The sequence below is a fragment of the Elgaria multicarinata genome, chromosome 18, assembly GCF_023053635.1.
Source record: "Elgaria multicarinata webbii isolate HBS135686 ecotype San Diego chromosome 18, rElgMul1.1.pri, whole genome shotgun sequence".
Classification (NCBI taxonomy): Eukaryota; Metazoa; Chordata; class Lepidosauria; order Squamata; family Anguidae; genus Elgaria; species Elgaria multicarinata.
In genome coordinates, this window is record NC_086188.1 from 8,428,510 (window position 1) to 8,446,116 (window position 17,607).

General features: G+C 46.1%; 2 protein-coding genes, 1 long non-coding RNA gene and 1 other non-coding gene across 9 annotated transcripts in view; all 4 read left to right on the plus strand.

The window, feature by feature from the left end:
* The window catches only part of PUS1 (pseudouridine synthase 1), a 364,184-nt gene extending 355,107 nt beyond the window's left edge, over positions 1–9,077 (plus strand). Inside the window, exons 1-7 of one of the 2 annotated variants that reach the window (XM_063144074.1) lie at positions 1,295–1,360; positions 1,861–1,984; positions 2,373–2,603; positions 3,487–3,624; positions 4,517–4,619; positions 5,896–6,596; positions 8,346–9,077. In XM_063144074.1, coding sequence (XP_063000144.1) covers positions 1,886–1,984; positions 2,373–2,603; positions 3,487–3,624; positions 4,517–4,619; positions 5,896–6,596; positions 8,346–8,393 — 1,320 coding nt within the window. In that variant the 5' untranslated portion in view covers positions 1,295–1,360; positions 1,861–1,885 and the 3' untranslated portion in view covers positions 8,394–9,077. Of the gene's footprint in view, positions 1–1,294; positions 1,361–1,860; positions 1,985–2,372; positions 2,604–3,486; positions 3,625–4,516; positions 4,620–5,895; positions 6,597–8,345 lie in introns of those variants that run through there. The other variant, XM_063144075.1, reaches the window with a different exon arrangement.
* Positions 9,078–11,365: 2,288 nt separating this feature from the next.
* Positions 11,366–14,603, plus strand: LOC134410529 (uncharacterized). The gene is made up of 3 exons (XR_010026274.1): positions 11,366–12,190; positions 13,351–13,474; positions 14,272–14,603. It is a non-coding gene; the product is annotated as an uncharacterized LOC134410529 (long non-coding RNA).
* LOC134410916 (small nucleolar RNA SNORA49) lies at positions 13,140–13,277 on the plus strand. The gene has a single exon (XR_010026303.1). It is a non-coding gene; the product is annotated as a small nucleolar RNA SNORA49 (small nucleolar RNA).
* A 1,997-nt stretch (positions 14,604–16,600) lies between the features above and the next one.
* The window catches only part of EP400 (E1A binding protein p400), an 83,501-nt gene continuing 82,494 nt past the window's right edge, over positions 16,601–17,607 (plus strand). For all 5 annotated transcript variants that reach the window (XM_063144237.1, XM_063144239.1, XM_063144240.1 and 2 more), the window contains exon 1: positions 16,601–16,669. The gene's annotated coding sequence lies outside the window, so the exon portion shown is untranslated. The remainder of the gene's footprint in view (positions 16,670–17,607) is intronic.

The following is a 17,607-nucleotide window of genomic DNA, read 5'->3' on the forward strand; positions in this document are numbered from 1 at the left end:
ATTCTATTGAATTACTTTGGGGCAGATATGCTAGTGTCCCTTATCAGGAACAACACGGAAGTGGAGATGATGGAACATGTCCTTCTGTCCTGTAGCTTTTATAATCAGGCCCGTCATCTTATGATCACCCCATTGTTGAGTAAACTGTCCAGAAGTTCAGACAAATTTTATGTTAAGTTTTCTGTTGGAAGATAAATCCTCAAAAGTAACTTTGGCTGTTGCTAAAAAACCAAGATTATGGCACCCAGCTTGATTGATAACTGGCAAATAGAGGGAGAAAACGTGGAGGCAGTGACAGACTTTGTATTTCTGGGCGCAAAGATGACTGCAGACGCTGACTGCAGCCAGGAAATCAGAAGACGTTGACTTCTTGGGAGGAGAGCAATGGCAAATCTTGATAAAATAGTTAAGAGCAGAGACACCACACTGACAACAAAGGTCCGCGTAGTTAAAGCAATGGTATTCCCCGTAGTAACCTATGGCTGCGAGAGCTGGACCATAAGGAAGGCTGAGCGAAGGAAGATAGATGCTTTTGAACTGTGGTGTTGGAGGAAAATTCTGAGAGTGCCGTGGACTGCAAGAAGATCCAACCAGTCCATACTCCAGGAAATAAAGCCAGACTGCTCACTTGAGGGAATGGTATTAAAGGCAAAACGGAAGTACTTTGGCCACATAATGAGAAGACAGGATACCCTGGAGAAGAGGCTGATGCTAGGGAAAGTGGAAGGCAAAAGGAAGAGGGGCCAACCAAGGGCAAGATGGATGGATGATATTCTGGAGGTGACAGACTTGACCTTGGGGGAGCTGGGGGTGGCAACGGCCGACAGAAAGCTCTGGTCCATGAAGTCATGAAGAGTCGGAAGCGACTGAACGAATAAACAACAAAATTTCCCACAGTGGCGGCCAGGATTAGAGCTCTCTGTGTATTAGACGAAAGTTGGCCATAGCTCTAACTGTCTGATGTTTCATGTTTGATTCTTGTTTTTTTCATGGATCTATGGATTGCAATAAAGATGCACGGATATGGAATTGCAGTGATGATGGGAGTTGCAGCTCAAAACATCTGGTTGCAGGAAACTTGCCCTGACGGCTCCAAAACCAGAAACCAAAAAAAACCACCCAGCAGCATTTGCTCGCGACGCTGAACTCTGCCCCTCCCTTTGGGGAAAAACTCAGCCGCAAAATAACTTAAAAAAAAAACACCAACTCTCTCCCTAGGAAGATTGTTCCTCAACGGCTACCGTAGTCCGTTCGGGTTCTCTCTCCCTCCCCCTCTCCTTCCTCCTTTGCCCCACGTGGTCCAGGACTGGAGGCAGCTGCTACAATCTGCCCCGCTGCTGCTAGCGGAGGCGGCGTCCGAGTAAGTGATCTCAAGGAACCCCCCGCGACGGAGATGTCCCTGCCGGGGGGGCCTTGATCCGCCTTGGGAAGGGGCTGTTCTTTCTTTTCTTTTAAAAAATATATATCTTCTTCTTCTTCTCCTTCTTCTTCTTCTCCCTCCTCCTCCCTCCTCTTTCCCTCCTTCTCCTCCTCCCTTTTCCCTTCTTCTTCTTCTTCTTCTTCTTCTTCTTCTTCTTCTTCTTCTTCTTCTTCTTCTTCTTCTTCTTCTTCTTCTTCTTCTTCTTCTTCTTCTTCTTCTTCTTCTTTTCCCTCCTCCTCCCTCCTCTTTCCCTTTCCCCTCCTTCTCCTCCTCCCTTTTCCCTTCTTCTTCTTCTTCTTCTTCTTCTTCTTCTTCTTCTTCTTCTTCTTCTTCTTCTTCTTCTTCTTCTTCTTCTTCTTCTTCTTCTTCTTCTTCTTCTTCCTCTTCCTCTTCCTCTTCCTCTTCCTCTTCCTCTTCCTCTTCCTCTTGGCTGTGTCCAGCTGATGCATTGTTCAGAGTCCGGGCATGCCTTTCTCCTGGCTTGGCTTGAAGGTCCTGAGGTTGGCTGCTGATCCCTTTGCGAGAACAGCCACCAGCGGCTGGTGGTCGAATAAAATCAACAGCGTAGGTATCATCCTCATTACCATCATCGGCTTCATTGTTTAGTGTTTTGCCAGCCCCTTGGAGAAGCTTCTGCCATGGCGGGGTGGTGGTGGAATAAAAATGTAATAAATGAAACCCATCCTCCTTGGTTCCCGTTGCAACAGCTTTGGTTTCTTTCTCACGCTTCGTTTCTTTTGAATAGACACCCCACCCCACCTGGCGCCTTCCAGATGTTTTGGACTTTAACACCCAGTGGTTGGGTATGATGGGGTCGGGGTGCCCAACATCTGGAAGCCGCCCTGCTTTCTAAAGTCGCTCGTCCTGTTTTTCGGCATGGAGGGATAATGTTCCTTGCTCTGCTGAGGTCTTGACTACCTACTGGATCTCTCTTTCGTGTGAACCCGTTCAGTGTCTCGCCATGGCCGAGAAGCTGGGGATCGCAGCCGGCGGCCAGGCCAAGGCGCCGAAGAGCGGCAAGAGTAAGGTGGAGGAGGAAGATGGCAAGCAGGAGGAGAACGGGCACGAAATGAAACGGTTCAAGGCTGGCGAGGAGGATATCGAGGACGGCGCGAAGCGGTTTCCCAAGCGAAAGATCGTGTTGCTGATGGCGTATTCGGGGAAAGGCTATCACGGGATGCAAGTGCGTTGCTGGCTGTGTGTGTGTGGGTCATAACACACCCTAGTGAAATGGCCGCTGCGTGGTGGAGGGGGGAGCTGGAGGTGGTGTGGAGGAGCTGAACCAGCGCCTCTTGCACCTTGGCTTCCGAGCATGTTGGTTGCTGTGCATGCAAATAGGCCTGAGATGAGCAAGGGGATTGGTGTTCCAGCTGCTGCTGTTGCCAAGGGAGCAATGGCTCCCGAAAGCGGTTGGAAATCAGCAATATTCACCTACGGGGATCCTAGGGGGACTCAGGGGCTGCTCTCGCAGGTGGAAGGCTGTAGATTCCTCCAGCACCGGTGGTTCCTCTCTCTCTTTACCCTCTCACTGAGCTGTGCTAGGGCTAGTCCTGCCTGTGACAGCTGAATGATAGGATGTGGGGTGTTAGAGCACAAGGGGTAGTGCAGCGGACCCATCTGCAAGATAGGGGGAAAATAATTCTGACACACAACGCCTGATCTGGGACTGGTTCAACATTACTTTCCCCTGTAAAGGAAGACGAGAGTGGTGCAGGAGGTTGATCCATGTTGGATTCCTGGGCAGATTTCAGGTACATCAGTGGGCAGGATTAGAGTCAGCTAGGATGGGTGCAATGGCCGCGATGTCAGTGGGGCAGTGAACCCACTGTGGGTTTCAGTCCGAGCCACTCAGAAGTCTAAAGCACCTTGGATAGATCCTTTAGAGTTCTGATGGAAACCTGGAGTGAATTCGTTGCCCCACTGACATCGGAGGCACCAGCCTCCACTGCGGCTTATGTGGCTTCATGATCCATAGTTTGAGCCGCTATGCAGCTCCACACCTTTGATGAGCGAAACCTATTCACCCTTTTTTTCAAACAACAACAGCCACCCTTCCCTCTTTCCAGCGCAACGTGGGGAACGCTCAGTTCAAGACGATTGAGGACGACCTGGTGTCGGCCCTCATTCGGTCAGGGTGTATCCCGGAGAACCACGGCGAAATCATGAAGAAAATGTCCTTTCAGAGATGCGCCAGGACGGACAAGGTGATGCGCTTTAGCGTGCGTCTTGTAGTTTGCGGATGGAGGAGATTGTGAGATCGTATGTTTTGGGGTGCGGAGGCTATAGTAGCCTCATCTGTAGACCAGTTCACTTCAGGGCAGTACAACGGAAGTTGGAACCCAATACAATACATGGGGCAATTCAGCAATAGGTGGGGCAATACGGCTGATTGTTTGCGAAGTAGTAACTTGCTACAATGCGCAGACAACTATGTGGGGCAACTGGCCGCCCATAGCTACTCTGCAGGGGTTGGCGAACGTTCCGAACTCTTGTGCTTCTCCACATTTCTGAGTTGGAGGGGGCCTCGTAGACCATCTAGTCCAGGGGTGGGTAATTTGTGAGCCGCCATCGTCACCCGCTACATTTGGTAGGGGCAAATATATGCATTTTGTTAAGGGGGGAAATGGTGTCCATAGTACCATGGAATGCCAAAGGGGTCCAGTTTTAACTTCTTTGCAAATTAAATTCCATCCTTTTGCCAGTCTGTAGCTGTTATGGAATGCTAAAGCGCCCATTTAGATGGCTCTGCTTGAAGTCCTCCAACAAAAGAGAACTGGTTCCATTGTCAAACTGCTTTCAGCATGGTCAGTAGGTAGGGATTATGGGAATTGTAGTCCAAAATAACTAGAGGGCCCAGGACTGCTTACCCCTGAGCTACTCTGTTGGGTGTGAGATACGTGGGTCCCAGGATGCAGTTTAGGGATCCTCCCGTATTCTTCGACTTGGCCCTCGTTGTATGTACTGTAGCTTATCGCAACTGTTGAGATCTTGGATTATAAGCATAAGTTTATGTTTATGTTCGTTTCATTTCTGATGAAGAATTCCCCATGTTTCCCCCCCCTGTTCATTTACTGGCCGCCTGTTGATAAACCACAGGGTGTCTCTGCGGCTGGGCAAATCGTCTCTCTGAAGGTCTGGCTGATAGAAGACATCAAGCGCAAGATTAACGACCACCTTCCTCCTCATATACGGATTCTAGGTGAGGGTGCAAATCACAGGGGGCTGACGGGCGGATCTTGATCGTGAGGTGGCGCTCCAAAGCCTGCCGCTCTCCCTGGCTTGGAGAGGAGGGGGCACTCATGCTGGCCGTTGGCAGGGTGTGTGTGTTGTGTTGTGAGGGAAGCACTGTAGCATCCAAAGATCCTGCATGTTCTCCTCAAGAGGAGCACATTTCGGCTGTCTCCAACCAGTGCAGAGTACGGGGTTGAGTTAGCATTTTTTACTCCCATGCAGATGGGAGGAGCTATCCCCCCCCCGCAGATGGGAGGAGCTATCCCCCCCCCGCAGATGGGAGGAGGTATTCCCCCCAGATGGGAGGAGCTATCCCCCCCAGATGGGAGGAGCTATCCCATTGGCCGTGCTGGCTGGGAATAATAATAATAATAATAATAATAATAATAATAATAATAATAATAATTTTATTTCTTGCCCGCCTCTCCATTCTGATCGAGGCAGGGAACAACAACAAACGATAAAATACATAATACTCAATTAAAGCATAATATACATTGTGAAAAACACCCTAAAAAACATCCTAAAAACATTTTAAAAACATCTTATGAGAGAGTTGCAGTCCAAGATCACCATAGGGAATATTCAGTTCCTGTGCGGTGCAGAAATGAAATAAATAAATGAAATAAATAAATAAATAATGCATCTTGTTGGGGACATCTGTTGTAATGGGTCATGATTAACCTTATAAAAAGGGGACAGTGTCCTAAAATCTTGTGCATTGGATGTCTCTGGTTGTCTTGGGTTGGGTTCAAGACCAGCCTTCCACGAGAGGAAGGGCTCCGTTCCTTCTGTCTGGTTTTTGAGGATCCCTGTCCCCCACCTCAGCCCTCCCCCCATTCATCAGGGTCTCCTGACTCTCTGTGTAGGAAGGCTGGAAGAAGCATTGAGGAAGTCCACTTCTGCCAGCGGAATTGAACCAGCTTAAATCACGGAATAACGGGCTCAAGTTAAAGGAAGCCAGATTCCGGCTGGACATCAGGAAAAACTTCCTGACTGTTAGAGCAGTGCGACGGTGGAATCAGTTACCTAGGGAGGTTGTGGGCTCTCCCACACTAGAGGCCTTCAAGAGGCAGCTGGACAAGCATCTGTCAGGGATGCTTTAGGGTGGATTCCTGCATTGAGCAGGGGGTTGGACTCGATGGCCTTGTAGGCCCCTTCCAACTCTGCTATTCTATGATTCTATGGATCTGACCCGTAGTGGGGTTTTTCCCCTCTTCTCTCTCTCTCTCTTCCAAATGTAGGGCTCAAAAGAGTCACCGGAGGATTCAACTCCAAGAACAAATGTGACGCCCGGACCTACTCTTACATGCTGCCGACCTTCGCCTTCGCGCACAAAGACCGCGATCCTCAGGACGGCGCCTACCGCCTGAGCGCAGAGACTCTGGAGGCCGTCAACAGCCTTCTGGCTTGCTACAAGGGCACCCACAATTTCCACAACTTCACCTCTCAGAAGGGTCCCAAAGACCCCAGCGCCAAGCGCTACATCATGGAGATGTATTGCGAGGCGCCCTTCGTGCGGGGAGGCCTGGAGTTCGCCGTCCTCAAGGTCAAAGGCCAGAGTTTCATGATGCACCAGATCCGGAAGATGATCGGCCTGGTGATCGCCATTGTGAAGGGTTACGCCTCGGAGTCCATCCTGGAGCGGAGCTGGGGGGAGGAGAAGGTGGACGTCCCCAAAGCCCCCGGGCTGGGCCTGGTTCTGGAGCGGGTCCACTTTGAGAAGTACAACAAGCGTTTCGGCAACGACGGACTCCACGAAGCCCTGGAGTGGGCGGAGGAAGAAGAGGAGATTGCGGCCTTCAAGGAGCAACACATCTACCCCACGATTATCGGTACGGAGAAGGAGGAGAGGTCCATGGCGAACTGGCTGGAAACCCTCTCCAACCACGACTTCAACTCCACCGCGTCCAGGCTGCACGTGGACAACAACGGGGATTCAAAGGTAACGAAGCTGAAAACCGCCACGCTAAAATGGCCGCCAGTCCCCGTCTGCCGCTCGTGTTTCTCCAGGGCTTTGCCCTGCTTCCTTGATCTTAATTCCCTTTGTCCTTTGCACTCTTGCCCCGAGGTTTCCTCTTCTTCAAACAATTCACATATTGACCCTGTTCAGACCACATACTAAGCCACGGTGATTCCGCATTTTGTGCTAAACGTTATGGCTTAGGGTGTCGCGTGAACCTTTCCTAACCGTGGTGGCTACATAACCACGGTTTAAACACAATCATTAACCATTTGGGGCAAAAGGCTGAGCGGCCAAACCATGGCTTAGCGTGTCATCTGAATAGGCCCATTGAATAAATAAATTAATAGACAGGTGCGCCCTGAGTTACAGGGAACATTTTGGCATAGCATACAACTCCCCTGTTAAAACAGCTCCACTGGCATCCAGTCTGTTTCCGGGCTCAATTCAAAGTGCTGGTTATGACCTATAAAGCCCTATATGGCTCGGGCCCAGGTTATCTGAAAGACCGTATTCTCCCTTATGAGCCTGCCTGTGCTTTGAGATCTTCTGGAGAAGCCCTTCTTTCAGTCCCACCATCTTCACAGGCGTGCTTGGTGGGAACACGGGGGAGGGCCTTCTCGGTGGCTGCTCCAGTGCTTTGGAACTCTCTTCCTGGGGAAGATAGACTGGCTCCCTCCTTGATGGGCTTTCAGAAGCAGGCAAAAACTTCTTTGTTCTGGCAGGCCTTTGGAGAGTAATCTCCTCCATCTATGTTAAGGACTTGTAAAGTTTATGTTTATAATATTGTAATTCCCGCCCCCCCAGGTTTTAAATGTATATGTTTTAAATTTTGTAAGGCCGCCTTGAGGCCCAGTATTGAGCAAAAGGCGGGATACAAATAAATATAATAATAATAATAATAATAATAATAATAATAATAATAATAGCTCCTCCCACACAGACGGGAGGTGCTATCTGCATGCTGCACTGTCCGGTTAAAAAGGAACCTTGCTTATTGGCAAGAAGGAAACAGAGCTAAGGTCTGGGACGGTCTAACGTTGCAGCAGTGCTGGTACAGCCTTCCCCAACCTGGTGGACTCCAGATATTTTGGACCACAACTCCCAGCATTCCTGACCACCGGCTGTGCTGGCTGGGACTGTTGGGAGTTGAAGTTCAAAACATCTGGAAGGCACCGAGGTGAAGGGGTTCCAGTGAGTTGCCATCATCTGGAGTAGGGTTGGAGTCTCAGGTACTGCACATTTATTACTATTTATTTATTCACTGCATTTCTATTCCGCCCGATAGCTGAAGCTCTCTGGGCAGTTCACCACAGTGACCCTGTTCAGACGACCAGCTAAGCCATGGTGGTTAAGTATTTTGAGCTAAACCTTATGGCTTAGCAAGTCGTGATCCATGACTCCGCATGTCATGTGAACCATTCCTGATGGAAGTGGCTAATGTAGCCACGGATTAAACACGCTCATTAACCATTTGCTGCAGAAGGGTTGGCGGCCTAACCATGGCTTCGTGTGTTGTCTGAACAGGGTCAATTTATGCTTTGCTTATAGGAGATCCCAGGTTCAGTGCCTCGAAAACTTTCAGTTAGAAGAGCTGGACAGGAACCCTGAGAGCCACTGTCAGGAAGGATCAAAACAGTACTGGTTTAGTTAGGACCCCCGACCTTGGCTGAATTGCCGAGAATTGTCAAAATGCAGCTGATGGCCACAACGGTGCTGTTCCTTTTCCAGAACGACAATGCCGAAGGCAGCGATGGATGTGGCGCTGAGTCAGACTGAGCTGAAACAGTTCCAGATTTTGATGGCCCACGCTGATCCAAGCGACCCCTGTCCGGTAAACCCGGGTTTCCTCTCAAGCGGTGGCGTTCATCTTTTCGTAAGGCGGCGATGGGTCGCCAAGCTGGACTGTGAGAGGAGGAAAAGCGGAGGTGACCCTCGAAACAGGCTGCTTAATCCCAAAGTACAGAGATGAAGGGGAGTTTTGTCTGCTAGAGCTAATTGCGCTTTAATTATGCTTGATAAAAGACTTTTTCTTTCTTTCAAAAAAAGGTCCGCTGAATCGTGTTATTTTGCTGCCTTAAATATACAAGAGAAAATAATTCAGAATCGGACTCTTAAGGAGGAGGGCAAGGGATTCATTACAATTTTTATTTCCTTTTTCATTTTTGATGGAAGCTAACGTTTCTTACTCTTCATTTAGGCTTTCTCTGGCTGTTCTTCCTTCATCTTGTCCAAGGAAGAAGAGACACCCGCCCCCCCCTTTTAATTGCTATGTCTGTTTTGCCTCAAGTCTTCCAGAGGTGAAATAATGTGATGGTTGAGGTAAATTTTGCCTGTGGACATATCTGACTTCCTACCCCTTCCCTGGTTTTAATGAATTAATCGGCTTTTAGTGGACTTTTTAAAAAGAATATCTCTGCTCTTTTTTAAAATAAATAAATAAAAGCTTCACACGTTATAATGTAAAAGAGTAAAAATAATCTTTTTCTCTCTTCTGTTATATTAAATAAAAGAGCTTGTGTCTGCATGATGTAACCTGGAAAAGGCAAAAGGTTGGCCCTAAGAAAATATCTACAATCCATATTATTGTGATTTTGCTAGGCCAACTCAAAGGTAAAAGAAAAGGTGCAAGCTTTTGAGCTCTCCAGATCTCTTAGAAACATAGGAAGCTTCCATTGGTCCATCGGGCCCAGTATTGCTGGTCTTGGGGGAATAGGAGGAGTGGGTGGGAAAAGGTGAATTGATGTTCCAGATACAACAAAGAGCTTAAATTTATTGATGCCCCAAGTGATTGTGACCTAGTGTTGTTGGTCATGGGAGCCACTTTTCATATCAGTACGAGCTAGAGAAAGGAATGGTTTCAGTCCTTCTAATACCAACCTCTGCTGGAACGTGACAATAGGATTGTAACCACTGTGAAACGAGAGGGAGATGTGGGCAAGTTTGGGGCAAGGTTGACATAAGTACAAAAACAACTTCAGGGAAGTTGTGCAAAACAGCCCCGTGAACACAGCGTATTGAGCAGGAACAGAATGCTGGGTGTGGAAAAGAGACGGAGTGGAATGGTGTATTCTGGCAGAGGCCATGTCTGGCTGGTACTGCACACTGCAACATTTTGTGATGGATGACACTTGTATACGCTATAAAGACAATCCCCAGTATCTTGTCCTGCTCCAGAATGCCCAATGAATGAAGCCCAAGACAGAGTTCTGGTGGCGGTACATTTACGCCCGAGATGATGGTGTATCACTCACAGAAGTGAATAGTTCCCGTGGGTAGAAATAACCGGAAAAAAGCCCAGCTGGCTCAGCCGAAAGACCCATCCCATCAAAACACAGATTTGGCTCCTTAAAACGTTCTTTCCCCAAAATAAACTGCAGACGTATTGATTTTGGTTTTTTTTAAAAAAAATTAAACATATATTTTCTTACACAACACCAGACCCAACTAAGAAGGGACATGAGCTCCTGCCTTTGCTATCTTTAGCTTTTGGGTGTGTGTAGGGGGGAGTGCTTTCTCCAATAATATTTCTTACCCGCCTCTCCCTTTGGATCGAGGCGGGGAACAACATTAGAACAGGAATCAATACATCTTAAAAATTCATTGATTTCATGGAGAAATTGGCCCTGGAGGAGGGATGGGAATGGTGGTGTGTGTAGCTTTACTGGAAACTGCCTGTGCGTTAGAAGCAGTGTGGGGTAGCTCCTTTCCCAACTTGGTGTTCTCCAGGTGTTTTGGACTACAACTCCTATCAGCCCCATTGTGTACATTCAAGTGGAGGGATGTTGGAAGTTGAAGTCTGGCCTGCCGGAGGAGATTAATCAACTTGACAGTCTTTTAGCAGTTAAAAAAGCAATAAAGACTGATCTATTCTGGCAGGCCTATCCAGTGGAATTTTAGGATGTTTTATGGATGTTTTAATCATGTATACTATGTTTTATATCAGTTTTTATGTGTTTTATATTTGCTGTTGTTCCCTGCCACGATCCAAGTGGAGAGGCAGGTAAGAGATAAATTATTATTAATAATATTATTATGAGTCCAAAACACCGGGAGAGCACTTGGTTGGAGAAAGCTGGGGTAGAGTTTTGTGATCAGATCTAGGAGACCGAAGATCAAATCCTGACTCATCCAAACAGCTCACTAGGGCCAATCATAATTTCTCAGACTGGCCTTCCTCACAGGGCTGTTGTGAGGATAAAGTGGGTGGCAGCAGAGAACCAGCTATGTTGGCATGAATTCTGTAAATGAAGGATAGGATAAAGAAATGGTAACAATATTTGTTGTTATTGATGTACATCAAGTCTCCAAAACACCCTATCAAAAACTACAATTCCCATGATTCCTTGGGTGAGTGAGGGCGGGGCAGAGCCCTGTGAATTAAAACATTTTTAAATTGAATATGAATATATGTGTTAAGATTACTGTTTATTATTGTCTCTGTGTTGTAATAACAGTTTTGAAAACAGCAGAATTTATCATTAGGGGGAAACAATTCATGACGTCTAACGCCTATGTTTTCTGAGTATTCCGTTTTAGCCATTGGGGGAGGCGAAAGCGTATCATTCGTAAACCCAAGCTATTATGTCCCTGCTGGGTTCCTGTAGCAGGCGTATAAACGCCTTACCGTTTCCTCTTCGCGTGATAGGTGGATCTCCCCATCCATCACTTCCGTTATCCAACACCGCGGGAGTCTTCAGTTGGTATCGACCAATGGAATCTATCCCCACTAGGAGCTCGCGGAAGGGGAGGGGGAGGTTTCTAGAATTTATAGCTCTACGTACACCCCTATATCCGCTTATTAGTGGTATCGCTCGCTATAGATAGTCGCGCTGCAGAATAGACCAAGTCAGACTTTCGGGGAGGTTGCTTTTATTCAATATGGAACTCTTGCATGGGTGGAGGCAAATGAATGTTGGGGAGTTTTTAAGGAGTCTTCACTGGCTTGCGTTTCCCCCCAGTTAGCATGGCCACCTTTCCTTTTTCCCCCGACAGGAAAAAAGGAGACCTTTAGCAGTTGCATGGTAGGCAGAAGTTCTATGGTAGAGCTTCCCTTCACCTTTTTCTCTTATCTAGATGGCGGTAGTGTAGAAGCAAAGCAAATATGTAATCTGTGGACAATGCAATCGACAGATCTGGCTCTTTTTTTAAGAGAATAGCTTTACCTGTTGGATTTCTGCAGGCCATGTGTGTGTTAAAGGCCCAGGAGCCTGGCCAGAGGGGAAATAAGTGTAGCAATAGTCAGTATATGCTACTTCTGAGGTTGCTACCTTAAAATGCAAATACTGGTGTATTTGCATTTTAAAGAACTTGCACATCTGTAATTACAGTACTTGCTGCTGCTTATATATTTGCCTTGGAGGTTATTCCGTGGCACATGGCATATTGGATTTTGCTACAAGCAGGTAAGTTGGACGTGATGGTGATCTCTACTAATCTTTAAAATTGCATCTGGTGTTGTTGTATTTTTAGATATGGTGGCTAATAAGACCTTTTTCTGCCATTGAGAGGTGATCACCCAAATCCATTTGACTGATATGAATGCATGAAGGGGACAAACTCATTCTCCTTTGATGGTATGTATTGTAGAAGCGGGTTTCTTTCCTCTGATGCATGTTTAACTTACAGAATCCACTGCCACAAGATGTTGATGGTCGTGGCCTTAGGTAGCATTAAAGTGGATTTAGGCATAGTAAAAAGTGCAGTCCTATGCAATCCCAGAATGCTGGGAACTTTAGGACATTTTTCTGTCTAAACTTACCTAGGATTGCACCCTTGATGTAGAGTAGACATATTGCTGTGCAAATGCAACCTCCATGTTTAGATGCAATATATATCGAAGGCCGTTCATGTGCAAAGCTTGGGCATACCCTGATGAGAAGGAGGTGGATTTATAGTTACCTCCCCTATGTGGAATGTTTTTCTTCAGAAGTGTTCCAGTTTGGAGCGTTAGCCTTAGCCCGTTTGGGAAGAGATGAAAGGATTTGCTTCTTGGGGTCAGCTTTTGTGTCCGGTCATTCCCCCCCTCTCCTCCTACTTTCAGTTTATTTTGTTAATGTCACCCCTTTTGAGCTTCCACAATGCAGATATATAGAAACTATATGTTTTTTTTCTAAATATTTTTTGCACTTCTGCAAGCCCCCAGGTTCCTCTGAGCCTCCTGACGCCTCCCTCTTGTGTGTGAATGGTTTGGTTTCGGTTTCCCAAGGATCCATCATGGATACCTCCACTTTGTGTGCAGGCCTGTTTTGGCTGCATAAGCAAGGGCACACACAGCTTGAGTATTTGGAAATGGAAGGAGTGATGATGTGTGAAGGCAGATTACTTTTGGGGATAGCAAGCAAGGAAAAGAAATGATGAAAATCTAATTCATGCATATGCAAAGACAGGCTTAAGGTCTTTATTCCTTGGAGCACCACCGTCTGGCCTTCTAAACCAATAGTAGTGGCTTCTCAGTTGCTTTTAATAGCAACACGATCTCCAGGCAGGGTAGTAATTAATCCTGAGCATCGGTTCTTGCACTGCTTTCCTTAGCCTTACTCCAGGGGCTCTATAACCAGTGAAGTGCCTTGGCATTGCCTGAGGATATATTGAAGTCATGCTCAACTCCCTCCCCAAGAGGACTCTTGGCTTCCTTTGGGGCCTACAATTTGAGCAAACATTCATCACGGTTATATCAAAGGTGGCCTTTCTTTGCTTACGTGAGAGTCTAAAAATCAGTGTTTTTGCATTCCAGTAGCTCAGCCGTTCATGGTTTATTTAACAAGGATGCTCCTTAAATCAATATGAAGAAATGACAGTCTTGGAGGGGCTGCAGGTGTCTGAACAACGGCGACGGTCAGTCTTCAAGAGTGCTGCAGGTGAAAATGTGTGTTTTTTATTTAATGCATCAGTTGGCCAGGTCTTATACATTTAGTTTAAAACTGAAGGCTCTTGCTTGATAGCAATAAATTAAATAGAACTAGCAATGTAAACTTCTGGAATGGGATTTGGCTTCCTATTTCTTCTTATGCACTGAAATCCTGTGGGCTTCTCTGGCTCTGTGTTTCAGCAATCTCGTGAATTTCAGCTCCTAGCTGTTGTGATTTGAATGTCAGGAGTTGACTCTTGTTTGAATTTTGTGTAATGCCATTGCTGATGTTGTGTTGGTGCTTATTTATTTATTTATTTATTTAAATAAGAACAAATAAAGTGCCTCCAAGCATTCTAGGTGCTGCACAAAGACTTAAAAAAGCTTGTCTCTGCCTGCGGGCCTAAAATCAAATAGACATGGTATGAAAGTGAAAAAGGATAGAGAGGGAGCAAGATGGCAAGCAAATTCAGGCACTAATTAAGGAGTAGGCGACTTTGGTGGGTTGGGGGAGATTATAAATATATAATCTGAAATGCCTTAGACATTGTATTTAGCTAATGTTTTGATATGAAGATTGTAGCCCTTTGCTGCTGGGTGTGGGGGTAGTTCCATTGATCTTGGTGAAATTGACATCCTAGTCAACAGGTATAAAACTGGGCTATGTAACTGCACACCCTTGAGCATGTGTATTTGGCCAGAAGTACCACTGGAACTACTGAGACTTGCTTCTAACTGGGTTAGGATTGGGCTGGTATGATAATTCTGTCATTGTCTGATCTATCTAAAAATATGTTTTCTTTCTAGAATTTCAATACTTTCCTACACTATAACATGAGGCTCTGGGTGGGCTCCCAGCACAGAAGTTTGATTCTGAAAATGATCACAGTTGAGAGCTTCGGCTATTGGGCGGTATAGAAATGCAATAACTAAATAAAAATAAAAATAGCAAATATAGTCTTGAATGCCATCTTTGTTTCTGAATGTCAAATGTCCTTGAATCACTACTGTGTGGAATCCATTTGTCATTACCTTGCATAATTTTAAGTTGTTCAGATTTTGTAAATAGTTTCGTAGCCTGTAAAGGTTATTGCTACGTTGTACTTGATGAAATAAAGTAGATTATATATTTAACAATATTATTGTGTCTTTCTTTACTTGCATCTCCGTTTTGTTGTACCTTCGGGTTGTGCTGCTGGTGTCGCATATTGGCCATCGGTACAGTCCTATAAATGTGTACTAAGGAGTAGATCTCATTGAGTTCAAGAGGTTTACTCTCAAGTAAGTGTGTGTAGGATGGCAGCTAAGAGTCTGAGCTTCAAATTGGGAAATCCCTTGGTTTGAATCTCATCTCTGCCATGAATGCACTCTGGTGCTAGAGGCTGCAGTCCTATGCACGCTTTTTACTGTTGTGCGAGTCTCACTGAACTCTTTTCAGTGTAGCATGGATAAAGTCAGACTGTAAGCATGCAGAGAATTGCAGCTAAATTGTGTGTAGCTTGGACCTAGTGGCTCAAAGAAGTGGGACTTCTTGAGCTATGTAGCGGAGGGCCATAGCTCAGTGGTAGAACACCTGATTTGCATGCACGAAGACCCAGGTTCGATCCCCGGCCTCTCCAGGTAGGACTAGGAAAGAATCCTGCTTGAAAGCCTAGAGGCCCACTGCGAGTCAGTGACTGCAGTACTGGGCTAGATGCACCAATGAACTGACTCAGTATAAAGCAGCTTCCTATGTTCTCGGTGTACTCCAGACCACAGATCCAGCTGTCCATCCACCTTGTCCAGCCTTTGTAGTTAACACTCTTTGGTTTTATCAGAATATCACGTACGGAAATAAGGCCGGCTCACAATTCGGGGGATTTGTACAATTGGGAGATCTGGTAATGAGAGGAAATCATATCTTAGGAGATGTGTGTGTGGAAGGGGGCAAACGAGAAATAGGTTTGGAGTCTCAAGATTTTTGGAGGAGTTGGGAAGTGAAGGAGGAAAAACCTTCAGTAATCTGACTTACCCATGAATTCTTAGGCTCAAAATTAATTTTATTCCTATTACGTTGTTCTGAGTTCTATTTTTTTTAAAAAAATGTAATTGTGAAACAGAACAGATCTTGTGAAAGAGATGAGGAGGGGTCATTTATTTATTTGTGTTTTTAAACTGTTGGTTGTTTTATTATGGTTTTAATTTTTGTGAACCGCCCAGAGAGCTTCGGCTATTAGGCGGTATAAAAATGTAATAAATAAATAAAAATAAAATTCTGCATTTTGCTACTGCTCTCCAGCCCAGGGCTGTTTACGCAAACAGTCAAAAATAAAACCAGTACAGCACAACACATTCAAATCACAAAGACCAGCATTGCCACGGCTTTACTAGCTTTAGAAATTGTATTATTTGCATTTGGATGCCAAACTCCGTGCAAAGTTATTTTACGTAGGGTGACCCTATGAAAAGGAGGACAGGGCTCCTGTATCTTTAACAGTTGTATTGAAAAGGGAATTTCAGCAGGTGTCATTTGTATATATGGGGAACCCGGTGAAATTCCCTCTTCATCACAACAGTTAAAGCTGCAGGAGCCCTGCCCTCTTTTGTATCTGGTCACTCTAGTATAGCTCCTGCAGCTTTAACTGTTCTGATGAAGAGGGAATTTCACCAGGTTCTGCATATATACAAATGACACCTGCTGAAATTCCCTTTTCCATGCAACTGTTAAAGATACAGGAGCCCGGTCCTCCTTTTCATAGGGTCACCCTATTTTACGTCATGCTAACGGTTGTGCAACGCACACTTTCTGCTCCTATCTTCAATAAAACCCAAGAGCAAGAAAAGACGGAATAAAATCCCCCCTCCCTTTCCGTCTGGCCTGCCGCGCACGCGCAGTGCGGGCCGCCTACGTGCGGCTTTCACGTCGATGCCCGCATGCGCATTACGCCGAATGAACCCCGTGGCGGGAGGGGCGGAAACGAGGTTGGCTCGACAAGACGTTGGGTTTGTCCCTCGCCGGCGCCCGTAAAGGCGGCGGATGCTGTTGTTTTTGTTTCCTTCCCAGACTCCTCCTTCGCCTCGGCCAGTTTCCTGTCAGGAGCGAATGGCAGAAGCTGGGCCCGGCTCGGAGGGGAGGAGTGAGGCGGCTTCGCTGAGCGCCGCGGACGGACTCGGACGCTCCTTCGCGCGGGCCCCGGCTTCTCAACGCTGAGGCGGGGGGAGAAAGGTACTGCGGGCCGGTGCTCGGAGGGGCGAGGCTGTAGGCCGCCTTGGGCCCGCCTGAGGGAGCCAAGCAGGCCTGGAACCCCCCCCCCCCCGTTACCTCACGCACGCCTCAGCGGAGGAGCCGGAGGGGAAGTTTACGGGGTCCGAGAAGGGCCAAGAAAGGCCGTTGCAGAGGCAGCAAACGCCAACCCCGGCGTTCTGCGCCTGGCTGGAGCTTCTCCGCTTTTGGCACCGCTGGAGGAGGCAGGAAGAGGAGGAGGAGGAGGAGGAAGAAGAAGAGGAGGAGGAGGAGGAGGAGGTCTGCACGGGGAAGCGGCTGTGCTTATGATCGCTGACATTAGTGTGAATAATAACATTATCCCTGTAGGATTAAGTGCAGCACGAATTAGGGCTTGACTGTTCAAGTTCTCTAGGTAGCTTATTGTTATTAATAATATTTAACATTAATAATGATAATTTTATTATAGGGTTAAGTGTAGTGTGGATAAAGACTTAACAGTTTAAGTTGTTTAGGTAGTTTATTAGTATTTATCATTAGTAATAATTTTATTATAGGGTTAAGTGTAGCGTGGATAAAGACTTAACAGTTTGAGGGGTTTAGGTAGTTTATTACTATTTATGATTGTTAATAATAATTTTATGAAAGGGTTAAGTGTAGTGTGGAAAAAGATATAACAGTTTAAGTTGTTCAGGTAGTTTATTACTATTTATCATTATTATTAATTTTATTATAGGCTTAAGTGTAGCGTGGATAAAGACTTAACAGTTTAAGTTGTTCAGGTAGTTTATTAGTATTTATCATTATTAGTAATAATTTAATTATAGGGTTAAGTGTAGCGTGGATAAAGATTTAACAGTTTAAGTTGTTCAGGTAGTTTATTAGTATTTATCATTATTAGTAATAATTTAATTATAGGGTTAAGTGTAGCGTGGATAAAG